This window comes from Hyla sarda, chromosome 5, assembly GCF_029499605.1.
Source record: "Hyla sarda isolate aHylSar1 chromosome 5, aHylSar1.hap1, whole genome shotgun sequence".
Lineage (NCBI taxonomy): Eukaryota > Metazoa > Chordata > Amphibia > Anura > Hylidae > Hyla > Hyla sarda.
This window is the reverse complement of record NC_079193.1, coordinates 116,202,061-116,224,270: the sequence shown is the minus strand read 5'-3', so window position 1 is coordinate 116,224,270 and position 22,210 is coordinate 116,202,061. Positions and strand designations below refer to the sequence as shown.

The window sequence follows — 22,210 nt, the reverse complement described above, 5'->3', positions numbered from 1 at the left end:
CAAACATGTTGTTTGTAGCCCCAAGATTTTAATTTTTACAAGCGGTAAATGGAGAAAATGCACCACAAAATTCGTGACCCAGTTTCCCCTGAGTCTGGAAATACCCCATATGTGGAAGACACTTGTTGTGTGGACTTTGGAATTTTGACTTTGGAATGCTGGATTTGGGTGGAATTTGGGGGCCGTTTCGCCTTTACGAGGCCCATTTTGAAAACTATACCCCTCAAGGAACCTAACAAGGTGTTTAGTGAGTATTAACACCCCCCAGTTGTTTGACAATTTTTTGTTGAAGTAGGTCGAAAAAACAAAATTTGAATTTTTACACTAAAATGCTGGTGTAACCCCTCATTTTTCATTCCTGCAAGGGGTTAACAGAGAATGTGTTACCAAATTTCTCCTGAATCTGGAAATACCCCACATGTAGACATAACGTGCTTTGGGGGGCACACGGCAGGGTGCCATTTGGAATAGTTTTTGTAAGCCATGTCACATTTATAAAGCCCCCATGGTACCCGAACAGTGGAAACCCCACCACATGTGACACCATTTAGGAAACTACACCCATTAAGGAGTGAAACAAGGGGTGCAATGAGCATTTACACCCCACTGGCATTTGACAGATTTTTGGAACAGTGGGATGTGAATATAGTCGTTTTTTTTTTTTTCTTCATATCTATAGACCCCTGTTTCAAAATTCTACGGGGTGTTACTGCTTACTGCACTCCTTGTTATATTCCTTGAGGGGTGTAGTTTCCAAAATTACATGTGGGTGTAATTTTTTGCGTTTGTCAGAAAAAACTACAACTATCAGCAATTACAATGCAAAACACTAATTTAGGCCTCAAAAGTACATGGTGCTATCTCACTCCTGAGCCATGTTGTGCGCCCGCAGAGCACTTAACATCCGCATATGTGGTATTTCCGTACTCAGGAGAAGGTGTGTTTTAAATTTTAGGGGTCTTTTTACCTCTTGCGAAAATGAAAAATATGGGGCAACACCTTCATGTTAGTGTAAAAATTTGAATTTTGTTTTACACTAACATGCTGATGTAGCCCCCTCATTTTTCCTTTTCACAAAATTTCAAACACAATTTATACCAAGTACGGAAATACCCCATGTATGGCCCTACACTGTTGCCTTCAAATATGACAGGGTTCTGGAGTTAGAGCACCATGTGCATTTGAGGCTAAAATTAGGGATTTGCACAGAGGTGGTGAACAGTTGCAGGGATTATGAGGGTCTTGCGGGGGGACATCCTTTTCACATGCAACTTTAGAGCCGATTTTGCAACACGTTAAGTCGCAGAAATATACGCATCCTCTATAGGTGATGTATATTTCTGTGATTGTCATATGAAGCCGCTGAAGCTACTAAGAGGTGAGCCATTATCTTAGCCATACGGTAAAGTTTGAGGCAAGAATGACATGCCTCCTTCACCGAAAATACCCTACGGCTTTGTTTGCCAAACAGTAAACTTCCAGCTGTTGCAAAACTCCAACTGGACAATCAAAATGAAAGCCATGCTGGGAGTTGTAGTTTTGCAACAATTGAAGGCTCGCTGTTTGGTACATACTTCCCTCCAGGTAATAGTGTAGTGCTTTTAGGGTCACACGTTCAGGTTAGCAACGGGTTTCCCGCTGTTAGTTTAAGTAGCGGCAAATTTTCCACAGTAGACTCCATTGCAGTCAATGTTATCTGCTGCAGGAAACTCGCTGTAAACCCGCCCATGTAAATGTACCCTGTACTTTTTTATTTTTTTTTGGGGGGGGGGGGCGTGGGGGGGAGACTAAAAAGAAAAACAAAGTGTTGGGAAGTGTCATTTAAAAACAAAACCTCCGGATCAGTAAAAAATTACTGATCTGCAGGTAACGCACCCTAACTCAGTGTTTCCCCACCAGTGTGCCTCTTGCTGTTGCAAAACTACAACTCCCAGGATTCACAGACAAAACCGTGCATGCTGGGAGGTTTTGCAACAGCTGGAGGCACACTGGTAGGGAAACACTTAGTTAGACTCTGTTACCTAACTCAGTATTTCCCTGCACAATGCTATCCCTACCTATCCTCCACTGTTTCTCTCACCTTAGCCAGGGCTGCTGTTGTGGGGGGCAGTCCCGCTGGTGATCTCCCTCTTCTTGCGCCGATCCCCCTCTTCTGCCGCCGATGTGCATCTTCTCTCTCCCTCGAACTAGGGGCAGAGCGGATGCTGTCAGTCAAACTCCAGCAGGAGTGTGATTGGTCAGTCAGTGGCATCAGTACCACTTAACTCCTCCTGTTAGATAAGCAGTTGGATCGTAATGGTAGGAGATGTCAGCGCTGGATGAAGGAACCAGGAGGAGTGCAGCATAAAATCAAGGCAGGTTTATTGGATGCAACGCGTTTCGCTGCGCATGCGAATGCGCAGCCTGATAAAGCTGCGCATGCGCAGCGAAACGCATTGCATCCAATAAACCTGCCTTGATTTTATGCTGCACTCCTTCAGGTTCCTTCATCCAGCGCCGACATCTCCTACCATTACGGTCCAACTGCCTATCTATCGTTTCTAAGGAGGGCTGCGGCTAAGGACACATTTACTTTCAGGCGCTTCCCATTGTTGTGTGTGTGCACACAACCAACTCTGGTAAGCGGCGTGGGATAGATCTACTCCCCCTCCCTATGGGCCTGACCTGCTGATCCTGCACATGGAGCGCCTTCTGTTTTCCTTTTAGATTACTTAACTCCTGTTGGCACCGGGTCACCAGAGACCCGATTGGCTCGGAAGCATTGGGATTGGGAACAGAATAGGAGAGGGGGGGGGGGGGATTCAGGACCCCCTAGGCAATGTGTCTGGATGGCTGCTAATAAGGTGCATGCACCAAGCGTGCATGCACCTGCATCCTTAACCCCTTAAGGACCAAGCCCATTTTGGCCTTAAGGACCAGAGCATTTTTTGCACATCTGACCTTTGTCACTTTAAACATTAATAACTCTGGAATGCTTTTAGTTATCATTCTGATTCCGAGATTGTTTTTTCGTGACATATTCTACTTTAACTTAGTGGTAAAAATTTTTGGTAACTTGCATCCTTTCTTGGTGAAAAATCCCAAAATTTGATGAAAAATTTAAAACTTTTGCATGTTTCTAACTTTGAAGCTTTCTGCTTGTAAGGAAAATGTATATTACAAATAAAAAAAAATTTTATTCACATATACAATATGTCTACTTTATGTTTGCATCATAAAATTGATGAGTTTTTACTTTTGGAAGACATCAGAGGGCTTCAAAGTTCAGCAGCAATTTTCCAATTTTTCACAAAATTTTCAAACTCAATATTTTTCAGGGACCAGTTCAGTTTTGAAGTGGATTTGAAGGGTCTTCATATTAGAAATACCCCACAAATAACCCCATTATAAAAACTGCACCCCCCAAAGTATTCAAAATGACATTCAGTCAGTGTTTTAACCCTTTAGGTGTTTCACAGGAATAGCAGCAAAGTGAAGGAGAAAATTCAAAATCTTCATTTTTTTACACTCGCATGTTCTTGTAGACCCAATTTTAGAATTTTTGCAAGTGGTAAAAGGAGAAAATGTTTACTTGTGTTTGTAGCCCAATTTCTCTCGAGTAAGCACATACCTCATATGTCTATGTAAAGTGTTCGGCGGGCGCAGTAGAGGGCTCAGAAGGGAAGGAGCCCCACTATAGGGGCTAGCGGTGGGGAATGGTTTTTTAGGGGCATGTTACCTTTCGGAAGCCCCTAGGGTGTCAAAACAGCAAAAAAAAACAAAAAACACATGGCATACCATTTTGGAAACTAGACCCCTCGGGGAATGTAACATGGGATAAAGTGAGCCATAATACCCCACAGGTGTTACATGACTTTTGCAAATGTAAAAAAAAATAATAATAATTTGACCTAAAATGCTTGTTTTCCAAAAATTTTACATTTTAAAAAGGGTAAAAGCAGAAAATACCCCCCAAAATTTGTAACACAATTTCTCCCGAGTACAGCGATACCCCATATGTGACCCTAAACTGTTGCCTTGAAATATGACAGGGCTCCAAAGTGAGAGCGCCATGCTCATTTGAGGCCTAAATTAGGGACTTGCATAGGGGTGGACATAGGGGTATTCTACGCCAATGATTCCCAAACAGGGTGCCTTGACAGTCAGTGGCTGTCTGGTAATACTGGGAGTAGTTGTTTTGCAACAGCTGGAGGCTCCGTTTTGGAAACAGTGGCGTACCAGACGTTTTTTATTGGGGAGGGGAGGGGGGCTGTGTAGGGTTATGTGTATATGTAGTGTTTTTTACTTTTTATTTTGTGTTAGTGTAGTGTAGTGTTTTTAGGGTACAGTCACACGGCCGGGGGTTCACAGTAGTTTCTCGCTGGCAGTTTGAGCTTCGGCAGAAAATTTGCCGCAGCTCAAACTTGCAGGCGGATACTTACTGTAAACCTCCGCCCATGTGAGTGTAGCCTGTACGTTCTCATTGGGGGGGGACATCCAGCTGTTGCAAAACTACAACTTTTTTTTCAACTGTACAAACGATGTAACTAAAATGAAATTTGGCGTCAAAATTTACTCTAGTCAGAACTTAAACGTAAAAAAAAATTTACATTTTTAACAACTAGTAAAGTTATATAATATATATATATATATATATATATATCTATCATTTATATACACATACATATACAGATTTGATATTGTTGTAATGAACTGAGTAAAAAGAAGGTAAAAAAGAAACCCTCCAGTCTCCAAATTTTACAAAATCTTATTTTTTATTTACATTATACCTCTCAATTCTTTAGTGTCCCTGTCATTTCAAAAGTGAAGACAATGAAGGTACTCTATTATGCTCCACAAGAAAGCTTGTTACTTTTTAACGCTGTCCTGGTGGACCCACGTTATATTAGAACGATTAGATAAGGGTCTCACTGGAAAAGTCCACAGGTATGCAATGCAGTGATGGCCCGGTGGCTGTGCACCTGTGGGCTCTTCCAGTAACGCTTAAGTGTACTTGATAGTTCTCCCATACTTCGGGTGCCCGTTCACAGCATCATGAAGTATCAAGCTTTCTTGTGGAGCATCACAGAGTGCCTGCATTGTCTTTGTTCCTCTTCTGAGCATCTCCAGATCGGGGTACCATGGCAGGGTGCAGGCTGCGGCTTGACACTACTAGCAATTCTACCTGCGGTAGTTGGTGTTGTGCTCCTAGCGCTACCCAGCAAGGTGAGCAGATAACCTGTACTTGATACAATGGCCCTCATTTACTATTGCAAACCCGACATATTTTGTCGGGTTGTGCGCCAGATTCTGTCGCATTGCGCCAGAAATTCTGTCTGCGCCAGATTTGCTAAGAAAACCAGGAAAAGGGGCGTGGCTGCTGGGAAATAGTTAATAGTTCATAGAATGAATTTCTGATAGTATGTATAATGTTTTTTCTATATTGAAAGAAGGTAGGTGTATATTTTTCTCTGAAAAGGGGCGTGTTTCCGACATTTTCACAAAAATCCAACATATTTACTAAGGTTTCCACATAAAATGTGGTGGATTTGAGTTGAGGAAAACCCGACAATCAGAGCAGGTGTAAAAAAAAAAGCAAAATGTAGGGAAAGTGGAAAATGTAGGGAAACCTTAGTAAATACAGAGGAAAATAAATTGTAGGAAATTAAAACACACAAAGAAACCTACACTCCACTCTTAGTAAATGAGGGCCATTGTGTACATCTACCAATGGTAACAGCACTAAGAGTGCCCCTCCGCAACTTTTTATTTTTTTCAAATGCTCCATCGTCATTTTAAAGAAGTACTTTTGATTTGTTACAAGCCTGAGGAGTGAAGCACATTACTGTACGCTTATCCCCACTTGTTGTACTGAGTGGCGGGGGTCTCACAGATGTCAACTGTCAAAATGTATGAGACACTTAAGAGATTAACACCTTAAGGACTCAGGGTTTTTCAGTTTTTGCACTTTCGTTTTTTCCTCCTTACCTTTTAAAAATCATAACCCTCTCAATTTTCCACCTAAAAATCCATATTATGGCTTATTTTTTGCGTCACCAATTCTACTTTGCAGTGAAATCAGTCATTTTACCCAAAAATTCACGACGAAACGGAAAAAAAAATCATTGTGCAACAAAATCGAAGAAAAAACGCAATTTTGTAACTTTTGGGGGCTTCCGTTTCTACGCAGTGCATATTTCGGTAAAAATGACACCGTATCATTATTCTGTAGGTCCATACGGTTAAAATGATACCCTACTTATATAGGTTTGATTTTGTCGTACTTCTGGAAAAAATCATAACTACATGCAGGAAAATTTATACGTTTAAAAATGTCCTCTTCTGACCCCTATAACTTTTTTATTTTTCCACGTACAGGGCGGTATGAGGGCAAATTTTTTGCGCCGTGATCTGAAGTTTTTATCGGTATGATTTTTGTTTTGATCGAACTTTTTGATCACTTTTTATTCATTTTTTTAATGGTATAAAAAGTGACCAAAATACGCTTTTTTGGACTTTGGAATTGTTTTGCGCGTACGCCATTGACCGTGCGGTTTAATTAATTATATATTTTTTATAGTTCGGACATTTACGCACGCGGCGATACCACATGTTTATTTTTATTTACACTTTTTTATTTTTTTTTTATGGGAAAAGGGGGGTGATTCAAACTTTTATTAGGGAAGGGGTTAAATGACCTTTATTAACACTTTTTTTAACTTTTTTTTTTTGCAGTGTTATAGGTCCCATAGGGACCTATAACACTGCACACACTGATCTCTCATCCTGATCACAGGCGTGTATTAACACGCCTGTGATCAGTGTTATCGGCGCTTGACTGCTCCTGCCTGGATCTCAGGCTCGGAGCAGTCATTCGTCGATCGGACACCGAGGAGGCAGGTAAGGGCCCTCCCGGTGTCCTGCAAGCTGTTCGGGATGCCGAACAGCCCGATTGACTAGCCGGGATACTTTCACTTTTGCTTTAGAAGCGGCGGTCAGCTTTGACCGCCGCTTCTAAAGGGTTAATACCGCACATTGCCACGATCGGCGATGTGTGGTATTAGCCGCGGGTCCCGGCCGTTGATGAGCGCCGGGACCGATGCGATGTGATGCGGGGTCGCAGCGCGACCCTGCTTCATATCACGGGAGCCGGCGCAGGATGTAAATATACGTCCTGCATCATTAAAGGGTTAAAGGGGTTATCCACCATAAGGTGATTTAAGTACATACCTTCCTGACAGTAATGGACATGCTTAGGAAGGATCTGCGCTTGTCTTGGGGCTAAATGGCTATTTTGTGAGATTACCATAACACTGTGGCTAGCTTTTTGCTCACTGGTAATTCCTTTTTTGACTACAAATCCCACAATTCCATTTTCCTCCCTCCCACACATCAGCCACCCCACCCATTGAACCATAAATGAGCTGCATCCATCAAAAGACCTGTGGTTTTCAATCAGGGTGCCTACAGCTGTAGCATTAGTTGCAGATTGATCCCTCTCCCACCAAGTGATCCCTCCACCCATTGAAACAGACAGGCTTCCTGTCATCAGCTGACTAGTGAGGTCACGTCTCGGCCGCATTGCAAGCTGGGAAAATTCTGAGATAACAGTCATTTTGTATGCTGGTAAAAATAAATATTGGAGTGAAAATCTCAGAAGAATTGTTAGAAAACAGTCACACACAGGTACAGACACTATATTATGAATTACACTAACTTTACAGCCCCTGTAGCATAGTCAAATAAAAAAAATCCTGGAATACCCCTTTTAAGTAGAAAAAAATCTGTATTGATGTTTTCATTGTTTGTCTCCATGGTAAAATCATAACAACTAAAATAATGGGGGTGCCAGATGCCTCAAATGCCAGCCACTAACAGATATTATGACTTAAATGGAGTCTGTCACGTTACTGTCCTTAAATTCCTTATATTACCAAAGTAATGCAGCCTCTTGTGACTCTAACAAAACCTCTGAAGCAGATGTGAACACAGCCTTAACAGTGTTTCTTTACATTTTAAAGAGGCAGTTAATAGTTTATAGAATGAATTTCTGATAGTATGTATAATGTTTTTTCTATATTGAAAGAAGGTAGGTGTATATTTTGTTTGTTCTTAAGTGTACAGACTATGTTCTATAGGATACTCAACATGGATAAGAATTATTATTTTAAATTAACTAGTTCATTTGTTTTAAAAATGTATAAATATTTGTGCATATTCGCTAGAAATTGTAAGTGGTGTTTACCAGGGCTAAAGTGTGTAATGGTTAATCAGCAATGTTTTGCTTTCCTGCAGGTTCTTTATTGGAGAACTAGAAAAATGTTTGGGAGAGCCAGAAAGGCTAGCACCTTTAATTGTGAAACATGTAAGTGTAATGAAATCAGTATAGCAATTTTGCAATAATATTTGTGAATAAACATGTTGAAGGAGATGTTTTAAAACTGGTACAAGGAAAAAGAAGAGAACTTGAAACTTTTAATTTCCAAAAGAGCTGTAAAAAACAAGCTTAGGCATCCGTTACACATATGCGTTGACAGTTAGCTTTTCCCTCTGGCGCTGCAGAAAGTGCAGCGGAGGGAAAATTAAGCAAGAACTGATCATATTAATTTGAATGGGACAGTTCACAATCATCCGGCGTCTCAGTTTGGACGCCGGATGATTGGACGAGCCGGACCAGCACAGACGGGGAATGCATTTTGCTGCGTTCCACCGTCTGGCGATCACAAACAATGGATGCCAGATGATGCACAACTGATGCCAACTGATGCACTTCTGGCATCAGTTGTGGCAATTTCCACCCAGTTTTGCCGGAGCCGGACGCTACATATATGTTACTCTAGCCTTAGAAATGTAATTTGTTGCTTTAGACCAGTGGTCTCCAAACTGTGGTCCTCGAGATGTTTTAAAGCTACAACTCCCAACTTGCCCAGACAACATTCCATATGGTAACCCATGTTGTTTTGCAACATCTGGAGGAGGGCCACAGTTTATAAACCACGTTCGACTTTTCTGGTGCATCTTCTCCTGCACTTCTTTTGCTACATTTCCTCCTGCCATAAAACGTTATTTGTTGCATTTTTATGTAGAATACATTCACAATAAGACATGTATTTAAATAACCATCATACTGTTAGTACTTCATTATCATGGGGGCGTGCAGGGAAATAATTTCATTACAAACTGCCAGATAAAGTCCCCTTTTTATTTTAAAGGGTATCAGTCATCATTGTCACCCATACTTACCTGTTGGTACTGGCTGGTAGTGTGGGTGACACTGACATTAATGATACTTACCTAGCACCGATCCGTCGTTCCATTTGCCAATTATGTTTCTGATTCGGTCATCAGGCTGAGTGCGCAGGTGGTGCTCCAGGAACACGCTGACATCACGATTGTTGTGGTGACGTCAGTGTGCTCCTTGAGCGCCGTCCATGCACCAAGCCTGCTGCCCGAATAAGGAGGATAACAAGTGAACAGGGACACAGATCGAGGATAGGTAATAGGTATCATTATTATCAGTGTCACCCGCACTACCAGCCTGTTCCAACAGGATAGTGCGGGTGAATGGCTGCAGAAAGATTTGAAATGATACTACAGATTTTTTTTATTTATTACAATATCCTCATTTTGCTGCTACTGTAATATACTATGAAGTTTCTGTGCTCACATCTGGATACACAATCTGCAGCATATCCACTATGTGTAAGCATACTCTAAAGCTCATCTTTTACTAAGTTGTCTAAAATTATTCAAACTGTAGGCCCCCTCTTTTATAGTAGCATATTTATTAGTTATACATGAGACTTGCTAACTTATCCATTGATTGGCAAATTCTTAGTCATTTTTTAAAGACTAATAGATGTATTTGCTATCTCTTATGGAATTTCCAAAAAAGGAAAAAACCTTAACAAGTTGCCAGATCTCCCAGGCATGGTTGAAGCCTCACAGAAAACAGTGCTCCATTGACGTCTCATGTGCATGGTGCTGGGTTGCTGCATCATCAGACTTATAGTCAGCCCCAGCTTTAAGATTCATATTCTGGGACAAGGACAGTATTTGTGCTTTCAGCTTGATTACACAGGCAACCAAGCCCCTGTGCTTCCTCTGCTGCACCTATTGTGCCCAATTTTGGCCACTGCAGTCTAAGCAAAGGCGTGTGATCTATAAAATGAGGGTTTGTCTACACCAGGCCTGGAGTTTGAGACCCCGCACCAGGGATGTGGAATTTGTATCGCCCGACGCCCGGGACATGCAGTACTGGGCGCCGGACAGGTGATTTCTTCAGGCATTTAGCCCATCTTCGGGCAAGCATGGTTAAATGCCGGAAGACTTCACACACTTCGGCAAACACTGCTACACGGGACTTGGTACCAGTCACTAAATTGCTACTTACATCAGCCTGCGGGGACTTCCTGGCAGAGGTGCGCATGGTGAGTGACCTCATCGCAAGCACCGTGCACTGAAGCCGACATCCTGCGCAGCACATGCGATGACGTCACTTACAGGCATATGTAAGTAGCGCCGTCCAGGTGGGGAATCTGTGCTACAGCTACCTAATGTGGGGAATCTGTGGTAAGGCTACCTAATGTGGGGAATCTGTGCTAAGGCTACGTAATGTGGGAAATCTGTTCTAAGGCTACCTAATGTGGGGAATCTGTGCTAAGGCTACCTAATGTGGGGAATCTGTGCTAAGGCTACATAATGTGGGGAAACTGTTCCGCGCTACCTAATGTGGGGAAACTGTGCTACGGCCAGGGCCAGATTAAGGCTGCCTGGAAGACGGAGCACTTCATTATGATGGGCACACCCCCCCCCCCAGACAGTCCCCCTTCCCTTCCACTGAGCTGCGCTACCTAATGTGGGGAAACTGTGCTACGGCTAGGGCCAGATTAAGGCTGCCTGGAAGACGGAGCACTTCATTATGATGGGCACCTGTGTTATGGTAATTTTTTGGCATTTTTTTCTTGTGCTTTTGCCTTCTCTGGAAACTTAGCCTTAGTCCTCCCCTGGTCCTTAAAGGGGCACTCCACGCCTAGACATCTTTGCCCCTATCCAAAGGATAGGGGATAAGATGTCTGATCGCGGGGGTCCCGCTGCTGGGGAACCCCGCAATATAGCATGCAGCACCCACCGGCTACCTGCCACCAGCAGCGCTGGAGGTTCTGGCTCCCGACCGCGGGAACGGAAGATCGTGACGTTACAACTCCGCCCCAGTGTGACGTCACGCCCTGCCCCCTCAATGCAAGTCTATGGGAGGGGGCGTGACAGTTCCCCCACAGTAGGTTGCAGTTCCCCCGCATTAGGTTGTAGTCCCCCCACATTACGTTGTCAGTGTCCCCCACAGACATACAGCCTCCAACCATATACAGTGTATGGCTGGAGACTGTATGTCTGTGTACTGCCCCCACTTCAGTGCTCCGACCACCACTCCTCTGGTCCGGGATCATGATCTACTGCTATGGCCTAGGGGCCATAGCAGTAGGTCCCGGGACCGGAGGAGTGGTGGTCGGAGCACTGAAGATGATGTGTAGGTAACTTACCATGCGTGCATCCTCGCTGCTCTGCTCCTACGGGCGCACGCACAGGACGTCAATGATGTCCCTGCGTGCGCTACCTCCTGGCGGCCCCTGCATTTTTAAAGTTACCCTGGGGCCGAAGAAAGGTAACCGGGACATCCTTGTGTCCCGAAAAGATCTTTCAGGACACATGGATGTCCTGCTGAATGTGAGGGGGGGGCATATAACACGCACTGGCATATAACACGCACCCTCATTTTCACAGGAAAATTTGAGGGGGAAAAATTAATGTAAAATAAATTACTATATTCCTTATCATCCCCCCAACTTTGATTCCCTTGATCCTCAGTTTGCCTCCCTCTCCTTCCTCCCCCTTTTATCAGCCCCTGTGCCATATTAACCTTCCTGCCTCTTTCCCATGTTTTCCCCTGCTCATCTTTCCCCCCCTGCTCATCTTTCCCCCCCTGCTCATCTTTCCCCCCCTGCTCATCTTTCCCCCCCTGCTCATCTTTCCCCCCCGCTCATCATTCCCCCCCCCCTATCATTCCCCCCCCCTATCATTCCCCCCCCCTATCATTCCCCCCCCCCCCCTGCTCATCATTCCCCCCCCCCCTGCTCATCATTCCCGCCCCCCTGCTCATCATTCCCGCCCCCCTGCTCATCATTCCCGCCCCACTGCTCATCATTCCCGCCCCACTGCTCATCATTCCCGCCCCACTGCTTATCATTCCCCCCCCCCCCACTGCTCATCATTCCACCCCACTGCTCATCATTCCACCTATGAGCACTGCAAAAAAAAAGTGGGGGGGGGGGGGGGGGGGGGGGGAAGTTAACAAATGTCATTTAACCCCTTCCTTAATAAAAGTTTGAATTACCCCCCCTTTTCCCATAAAAAAAAACTGTTTAAATAAAAGTAAACATATGTGGTATATGCGAAAATGTCCGAACTATAAAAATATATTGTTAATTAAATCGCACGGTCAAAAAATGTCAGTCCAAAATAGCGTATTTTTGGTCACTTCCTATATCATGAGAAAATGAATAAAAAGCGATCAAAAAGTCCAATCAATGCAAAAATGGTTCCGATAAAAACTTCATAACACGGTGCAAAAAATGAGCCCTCATACCGGCCTGTACGCGGAAAAATTAAAAAAATCATTAGCACATCCAACTTTAATGAAAAGTCGTCAAACACCTGTGGGGTGTTAAGGCTCACTGTACCCCTTGTTACGTTCCTTGAGGGGTGTAGTTTCCAAAATAGTATGCCATGTGGTTTTTTTTTTTTTTTTTTTGCTGTCCTGACACCATAGGGGATTCCTAAGTGGGACATGTCCCCCAAAAAGCATTTCAGCAAAATTTGCTTTCCAAAAGCCAAATGTGACTTTCTCTTCTGAGTATTGAGCGCTCCGCAGTGCACTTGACGTCTACACATGGGGTATTTTCATACTCTGAAGAGATGGGGTTACAAATTTTGGGGCGCATTTTCTACTATTATCCCTTGTAAAAATGTAAAATTTTGGGGAAAACCAGCATTTTAGTGAAAAAAAAAAATGTCATTTAGACATCCAACTTTAACGAAAAGTCGTCAAACACCTGTGGGGTGTTAAGGCTTCAGGGATGTGGAAATAAAAAAAAAAACTACTTGTTCAAGGGACTAAAGCGGAACACAATCTACTTGTCCCTCAAGAAAATCCACTTGTCCTGGTAGATAAAATAATTTCAACCAAAATAGTACGATCCACCCCACTAGACCACCAGGGATGGTTATAAGATTCCATAAGACATTGCTGTCAACTTAGACAGCGGTGATCTAATGGTTTAATAGCCGGCCATGGTGAACGCAGCATGCCGGGCTATTAGCGGTGGGAGAGCTGTAGCTAGCTCCTTGTACACCCGAGGCAAGCCCAGAAAATTTCACCCCCCCCCCCCCCCCCCATCTGACCCCTATAACTCCAATTTTTCCATATACAGAGATGTATGAGGGTAATCTTATGTGCCGTGATCTGTAGTTTTTATCGGAACCATTTATCATTGGAACTTTTATTAGGAAAGGGGCTTATTCACATATATACTCACTTCTTAAAATATTTTAATCACTATTTTTCAGTCTTCATAGGGACTTCATAGGAGTCTTTTGATTGGAAAACACTGAACAACGCTGTGTTACTGGGGGGGGGGGTTCTGTTTCTCCAGTTTGTGTGGTGCATTTTATTTACTCTAATTTATGTGTCATTACGTTGCATTAAGTTACTAGATAACTACAACACCCAGCATGCCCTGATACAGCCTATGGTTGTGCGGGTGTTGCAGCATGTTGCACTGTATAGTAGTCCAGTTAAGGTTATTTTGTAACATGCTGGGAGTTGTAGTTTTGGTTCGTGTCAGCTGCAGAGCCATAGGCTGTGTCAAGGAATACTGAGAATTGCAGTTAGTAACTACAACACCCAGCATGTCCTGATGCAGCCTATGGCTCTGCAGCTGACCTAAACCAGAACTACAACTTCCAGCATGTTGCACTTTATAGTTCTACAGTTTAGGTTATGGTGCAACATGCTGGAAGTTGTAGTTTTGGTTCGGGCGTGTTTGCGTGCATCCGTGGGGCTCTTGGCCGGCGGGTGAGTATGAAGGGCGGGATTCTGGTGGTGCAATATAGTGCGAGTGGCCAGAAGCCACTAAAAATAAACTTAAAAAATTAGATAGCACAACTGGCGGCAGCACTGGTCAGTCTGCCCCTGTACAAAACATACATGCATACACATATCATACGTACACATATACATACACCCGCCGCTGCCCCCCCCACATCATACATTACATACACACATCATATATACACATGCACTCAAACCATGAATATACACCATACATATGCACACATACATACACCTGCCGCTGCCCCCCCACATCATACATTACATACATACATCACACATACACCATACACACATCATATATACACATACTCATACCACACACATGCACACATCATACATACACCCGCCACTGCCCACCCCACATCATACATTACATACACACATCACACAGACACCATACACATACACACATCATATATACACGACACATATACCATACATATGCACACATCATACATACACCCGCCGCTGATACACCCCCCAAATCATACATTACATACATATACAACCACCCTTCCCGCCGCCTGCATGCTCGGCCTCCTCACCTGAGCCGGTGTGAGGTGAAATCCCCAGCCCGTGCAGTATGTCTCCTTCACACACACGTCCTCTCCCCTCCCCCTGCTCAGTATTTTCCCCCGTGAAAACTTGAAACCTCCACATAAGTGAGGTCCTGTGTAGACAGAGCAGTGGAGGGGAGGACCTGTGTATGTCCTCATTCTCCCCCTGTCTTCTTCTATTATGCAGAGCTGTGCTCTCCATCCTCCGGGAGGAGGGGGATCAGGGGGCGAGGCTTAATTATCTCCTGCAGATGTGAGGACCTCGGGCACTGCCCTCGCTCCTCGGTCCGAATTTTTCATGGGTTTGATTTTTTTTTTACCTCACACCAGCACCTCAGGGGCTAAGAGCAGACTTGTGCCTGCGCAGCGCACGTCTGCAAATCTGCTCCCAGCGACAATTATGTAGACAGGCAGAAATGCCGGCTGGGGGGGCCCTGAGCAGCGGCCCCCGGCTAATGAAATCAGCTGGGGTCCGCCGCCCCTCCATATACCCTGAGGGTCAATGTGAGGTGAAGACTTGCATCGGCTCCTGCGCCTCACACCGGAATTAAAGAAAAATAAGGGTAAGTCGGTCTGTCTCAACTTGCCCGATACAGGGCTAAATCTATGAAAAATTCACCTGCCCGGCACCCGTGACTACATGTCCCGGGCGTCGGGCGATAGGATTTCCACATCCCTGCGGCTTACTGTACCTCTTGAGGGGTTTAGTTTCTTTTGTGTGTTCTTTTTTTTTTTTGCTGTTCTGGCACCATAGAGGTTTCCTAAATGTGACATGCCCCCAAAAACCATTTCAGAAAAACTCACTCTCCAAAATCCCATTGTCGCTCCTTCCCTTCTGAGCCTCGTAGTGCACCCACAGAGCACTTTTTTTTTTTCAAGTATTTATTTATAACTTTTTATGAAAAAAAAAACACATACACAGGGGACAAATAGCTTGAGCACAGAGCTCCCCAATCTCCCCCCCCAAATAAGGATATTAGATACAGGATAAAATCAACTTCAACTGGGTAATTAAGTCGATCCGCACCCGAACACCAACAGGACATTCGACAGACACACAACAATCAGACACATGACATACAGCCGGAGTAACCTCTCACCTCACCTAGATAAAAAGAAATAGCACACTACCCAGGAGAACCCAAACGCTCCGGAGGGACTACTGATTCACCTATCAGTAACCAAGGCATCCAGACTTTGTCAAATTTTTGGGGACATTTACGACTACTATAGAGTCCTATACAATGGTACATATTTGTTAACCAGATTGAACCAGCGCGCTATAGGGGGGAGAGAGTTATCCTTCCATGCCATGATCAGGAACTTATGGACAAAGAAAAGGAGAAATCTAATGAGCAGGCGCCTCTGGGAGCCTGAAGCCAGATCATTAAAGGGTAGCTCTCACCATCCTATTTTTTTTTTCTATCCCTTACCCCCTCCCTGCTTTAAATTTTTCTTTTTACTATATTAAAAATAACTTTTTGTCTGCCTGGAAGTGTGCTCAATACCAGGCAGACTTCCCCAGCAGGCACCACGTCCCTGATACCTGCTGGGGGGGACTTCCGCCCTTAGTTTATCTACACAGGGTGCCTCCAGCTGTTTCACCACTACAACTCCCAGCTTGCCCTGACATCTATTGGCTGTCAGGGCATTCTGGGAGTTGTAGTAGTGAAACAGCTAGAGGCACCCTGTGTAGATAAACTATAAGTTAGTGCCATGCGGCCGTTTCCACCCCCCGCCATACCCCGTTCCCTCCCCGCCATACCCCGTTCCCTCCATCACAAACCCGCCCGCATACTCCGTTCCCTCCATCACAACCCCCCCGCCCGCAAACCCCGTTCCCTGTATACTTACTGCAGAGTCTGGCAGCGGGTGTGCAGGGACAGCGGCGGCGATGACATGTGCAGGAGGAGTGGCCTCCCAGCCAGTGGCCGGGGAGCCAATGCGCTCGCTCCTGCCTGTCTGATTGACAGGCAGGGAGCGAGAGCAGCCTAAATGAAAAAGGACTGATTGCCAGGCCAAAATCAGTGCTTTTTCAGGCGTGACGTCATGCCAGGCTTCTGCCGGCCACTAGGAGGGAGACCCCTAGTGGCCGGTTTTTAAACGTAAATTTCACCCTGATAATAAAAAAAAAAAAAAAATAATGACAATATATTAGAAATATGTTGTAGTACATAAGTACTACAACATATCAAAAAATAAAGATGGTGACAGTGCCCATTTAATAACACCTAACAGACATACAACAGGGGAAAACACAAAAAGGGAAACTATTAATTGATTCATGAAGAACTGCATCACCTCTCTCCAGATGGGTTCCACACAAGGACAGCTCCACATAGCGTGTGTAAGAGAGCCCACATTCGCGCTGCACCTAAAACAAGAGTCAGAAGCAGAAACCCCAATACGGAACAGCTTGACTGGAGTGTAATATAAGCGTAGGATCAGTCTAGCATGTCCCTAGCACTGACTACCGTAGGGTAGTACGTTTTAGTAACTTCCCTCCACTGGTCCTCAGATAGATCTGGAATATCGGCCACCCACTTCACAAAAGCCAACCCAAACAGGTCAGGGCCCACAGATTGAAGTAATGCATAAGCCTGAGTCAGAGGTTTGGGAAGGTCAGTGGTACCCAGAAGTGCTCCACCGCCGAAAAAGCCGTAGTCACATCAAGGGAGCCAAACTGCGCCACCACCGCATGCCTCAGCTGGAAGTTCCAAAATTGCACCCCGAGGGAGATCAAAGCGGTCACGTAGTTCGGAGGAGGGGAAAGAAGGAAATTCCCCAAACAAATGCATAGCGAACTTGACTCCATGATCACTCCAGAAGCCGGCAGCCTCCAACTCCTGAAGGTGCTCAAAATGAGGGTTCCCCCACAGTGGTGCTCTAGGAGACATCACTGGCAACAGAAAGCGTCTGGAGGCCACCAACCATACCTCAGCCAGCAACCTAGAATTAGAAGTGTGTCTGTAAAGAGTATTGGTCAAGGTTTCATACGAATCTATCAAAGCTCCCGCAAGGGCAGTAGATGCATTCGCCAGATCCAGGTCGATTCACCAGGCAGTATAAACCAATTGAGATGCTAAAAAATAATCATACATGTTAGGAGCAGCTAAGCAGCCCCGCTGTTTAGGCGCCAGAAGAAACGCCTGACCCAATTGCAGAGATTTATCTTGCCAATAAAAGGATCTCAGGGTGCCACTCAGCTTAACAAAGTATTTCCTAGGAGGAATTACCGGGGAAAGATGGAAGAGATACAAAAACTTAGGAAGGTATATAATTTTAAAGATTTTAATCCTGCTGGCTAGGGAAAGAGGCCAGGATGACCAGGCCTGTAACTTAACTGACACCAATGACAAAACCGGATCCAAATTCAACCTTACATAGTCCCTCACACACGCAGAAACCTCCACTCCCAAATATCTGAATTGAGACACTGTTTGCAGCCCATTAGGAAGAGGCGGAATTGGGTCCGCAGTCACCGATCGAGGCATCAAAGCCAACTCAGCCCAAATAACTTTGAGACCGGAGAAGGAACTAAACTTGTTTAAGAGAACAAACAAGGCCTCCAAGGGGCCCTGAACATCAGTTAAGTATACCAGCGTGTCATCTGCATACATGGAGACTTACTCCTCTAAGGAACCCCGACACACCCCCTGAATACAAGCGGATGATATGATGGCCGCCGCCAGCGGCTCCACTGCTAGAGCAAACAAAAAAGGGGAAGGGGGCATCCCTGCCTCGTACCTCTACCAGCTGGAAGGACTCTAAAACCTCCAAACTGGTGCGCACCCTGGCTTGAGGGCTATCATATAGCCAGCGTACCCATGCCCGGAACCGAGGACCGAACCGAAGGACCCCCAAGACACTCCAAAGGTACACCCATTTCACAAAGTCAAAAGCCTTGTACGCATCCAAACCACATACCCCCCAGAGGCACACCCTTCCGCAGCAGCTATGTTGAGATGTAAGCGTTGTACATTAATATCAGTGGCTCTCGCTGGCATAAAACCCGTCTGGTCAAGATGAACGTTAGCGAATATGACCCTTTGTAACCTATTAGCTAATATTTGAGCCAAAAGTTTGATGTCTACATTAAGGAGAGAAATAGGTCAATAAGAATCAGGCAATGTCAGATCCTTCCCCGGTTTAGGAAGAACTACGATAAGGGCCTCTCTGATGGAATGAGGGAGTCTCCCAGTCTCCATAGCCGCTCTAAATAGGTTCTGAAGAATAGGTATCAGCCACTCCTCATTCGCCCTGTACCAATCATCCCATCCAACCCCGGAGTTTTCCCCGTCTGTAGAGAAGCAATCGCCATACAAACTTCCTCTTCAAAGAAAGGGGCTTCTAAATCAGCTGCCTGAGCAGCAGTCAAAGGCGTAAGAGGCTATCCCTCCAAAAAGGGCACCAAATCTTCCGGCACAACCGACAAGTGAGATTTATATAGCTCAGCATAAATGTCCAGGAAGACAGCATTTATAGCAATAGGGTCAGATTCCAAAATCCCAGAAGCCCCCTAATGCAAGGTATAGCGACCACTGGCCAACTCTCTAGCCAAATAAGCCAATAACGTACCATTTTTATTCCCAAATTCGAATATGGCCGCCTCCCTGTCCACCAACCGCTTTTGCACTTTTTCTCTCTAAAGGATCAGGAGAGCCCTCTGTGCATTCAACCATTTTCATTCAACATCAGGAGAAGGATCCCTCACCACCTCCGCTTCCAAAACCCCAATCGCTACCTGCAGCGCACGTTCCCTAGTGGAATAAGCAGCCCTCCGTCCGGCAACCTCAGTCAAAAAGGCCCCCTAACATGAGCCTTATAAGCATCCCATTGCACCAACCTGTCAGGGTGAGACCCATTATGTTCCCAAAAACAATTGTGATCTTCCAGCAAGGTTGCCTCCTGCAGCCAGCCAGGGTGCATCCGCCAGACTTTGGAAGATCGGTGAGGGCCTAAACCCAATGATAACACAAGAGCTGAGATCCGACTAGTGGTGTATGTAACATCTCTTACAAAAGGCAGAAGGAGGCATATGCCAAATCTATTCTGGAGAATGATGTATGCACCGCTGAATAGAAGGAGAACAATGGGCCAGATGGATGCTTCCAACGCCAAACCTCTGTAAAAGACAGCGCAGCAATCCAGTCATTAAGTCCAGGCGAGCCGGGATCCGCTGCACCAGTGCGTTCGACACTCCGATCTGGGAGCGCATTAAAGTCACCTATAAGGAGAACAGGCAGAGAGGGAAATGTCATTAATTTACACGTGACACATAATGGAGGGGGGACATACACCTACACCAAAAGAAAACTGAAGGCATGTAAGGAACATTGAAGGATCACAAACCTACCAAATTGGTAAAACGCTACCTGATCAATGACCAAAGGGAGAGATTTAGTCACCAAAATAGACACACCCCTAGCAGAGGAAGAATAAGTGGAATGATATCCCCTCTCTATCCAAGCCCTTTTCAAGGCAAGAATTTTCTGACCAGTAAGATGTTTCCTGTAGACAAATCATGTGTGGCGACTGCTTCTTTACAAAGTTTACGCACAGAGCCCGTTTAAATTTGGAGTTAAGGCCCCTAACATTCCAGCTCACAATACGAAGTGACCCCATTATCAATACCTAAAAAAACTATTTGCAGTATAACCACCAAGGACTAAGGCCACCCTCCTGCACAGAAAAGCTCCTGAGTAGTCGTAACAGTTTACAGAAAACATAATGCCACCACCAGAGGTGCTCCAGGAACAAAAAACATACACCACTTGCAGGACACAGGACAAGACATCAGAGACAAACACCAAATACAGAAACAAATGCAAAACATATAGAAAACAACCCCAGCGTAACCCTGGCTAACACTGGGAACATGTGCAGACCTAGACCCTAAACACTAACCAATGGGCAGTAGCAAGAACTCCACTAGAGTAGCCCACCCCACTACCACCTATCCAACCCACTATACTAACTCCGTGGCCAACTCATTAGATATCCCTCTAACCAAGGAACCATAACCAGGAACACAGTCCGTAGTCCATGAATTCTAAGGCCGGCCTAACCAGTAACCCAGCTCCATACATTCACTAAAGGACTGAGAAGCAGAAGATGACTTGCGCTAATGCGCCACAGGATCAGTCCGGAGGAGCCAATGCAGGGCCTCAGCTGGAGATGTGAAGAATCTGGTAGATGCACCATTCACCACTCAAAGATGAGTCGGGAATAGCATGGCATAGCGATATCCCTTGGTGCGGAGTCGAAGGCGCACCTCAGTGAACTTGGTTCTTTACGTAATTCCACCGAAAAATATGGATAGAAGGCAACTCTACTTCCATTCCATTACTTCCTCTGCGTTCCACCTCCTCCGTACACTCACAGATTTTTTGTCTCTTGCCGGAGAATCACGAAGTCCTGTCGCAGCTCATCCACCTACGAGATCATCAGAGTCTGGCAGGAGGTAAAGGCCGCAAGCAGCTCCGTAAACTTCTGATCCACCGAAGCAGCAGGACACGTAAGTATAGGGGAATGGTAGGAAAGATTACTGGGGAGATAGTCCACCGACCCAAACAGGGGAAATATTAAATCATTTCCTAACACATGATCAATGCGGGAGAGCATGCCATGAGAGCTAGAATAACAGGAATATTGTAAATCAATAGGGTGCCATCTCCTCCACAAATCTAGCCAGAACTGTAGATCCCGAGGCTCCAGTCTGTCCCCTGGTAGGAAACTTATCAAGGCTTGGGTTCAGAAAGTTATTGAGGTACATCAGGAGCGGTGCACCACGCTACCACAGTTATATTATTAGTCATAGTACAAACGGAGAAGCATAAATGACAACATGGAAAGGTGGACACAATATCATCCTTTAGGTGAGTTTCAGAAAAACACAATATAGTAGGTTGACAGGGTTCAAGCGCTTGGGAAGCAGCAAGATGTTTAGTGGGAACATTAAAGCCCCTCACATTCCACGCCACCACATGTAAGTTGTTAGCCATAGTACAAAGGAAAAGACATAAACAACAACGTGGAAGGGCAGACGTAGAAACCTGACATAGACATAAGAGACACAGTTCTGCATGAAAAATTGTAAGGGAAGACACGGAACACCACAAACACCCCAGACAAACAACAAACCAAATCAACCAACTTGCGATGCTAGAGGCAAACAAATAGCCCAGGTAGGGTGAGCAGGTAACATATGGAACAAAAGGGTCAGATTACCAACATGCCATGCTCAAACCTGAGCCAAAAACATGAAAAATATGAAGGACATTTGGCAATATTGAAGGGTACCATGAAAAGAATTACCCAGTGCAACTAGTAAAATGATGCATGGATCAATTAACAGTAAAGGCCTAACATATGTAAATATACACTCCCGACAGCGCACGCTGAGCGCATACTTACATAGGCCCGGAGAGTCCCAGACATGTCATCATGACCTGCAAACACGTAAAAAGGCCACGAAGAAACCTCAAGGTCTAGCACGTCTTAT

General features: G+C 45.0%; 1 protein-coding gene across 4 annotated transcripts in view; it reads left to right on the top strand.

Annotated features, from left to right (window-relative positions):
- Window positions 1-22,210, top strand: part of TRIO (trio Rho guanine nucleotide exchange factor) — a 748,009-nt gene that overhangs the window by 581,933 nt on the left and 143,866 nt on the right. For all 4 annotated transcript variants that reach the window (XM_056520137.1, XM_056520140.1, XM_056520138.1 and 1 more), the window contains exon 43: window positions 8,275-8,344. In XM_056520137.1, the coding sequence (XP_056376112.1) occupies window positions 8,275-8,344 (70 nt within the window). The remainder of the gene's footprint in view (window positions 1-8,274; window positions 8,345-22,210) is intronic.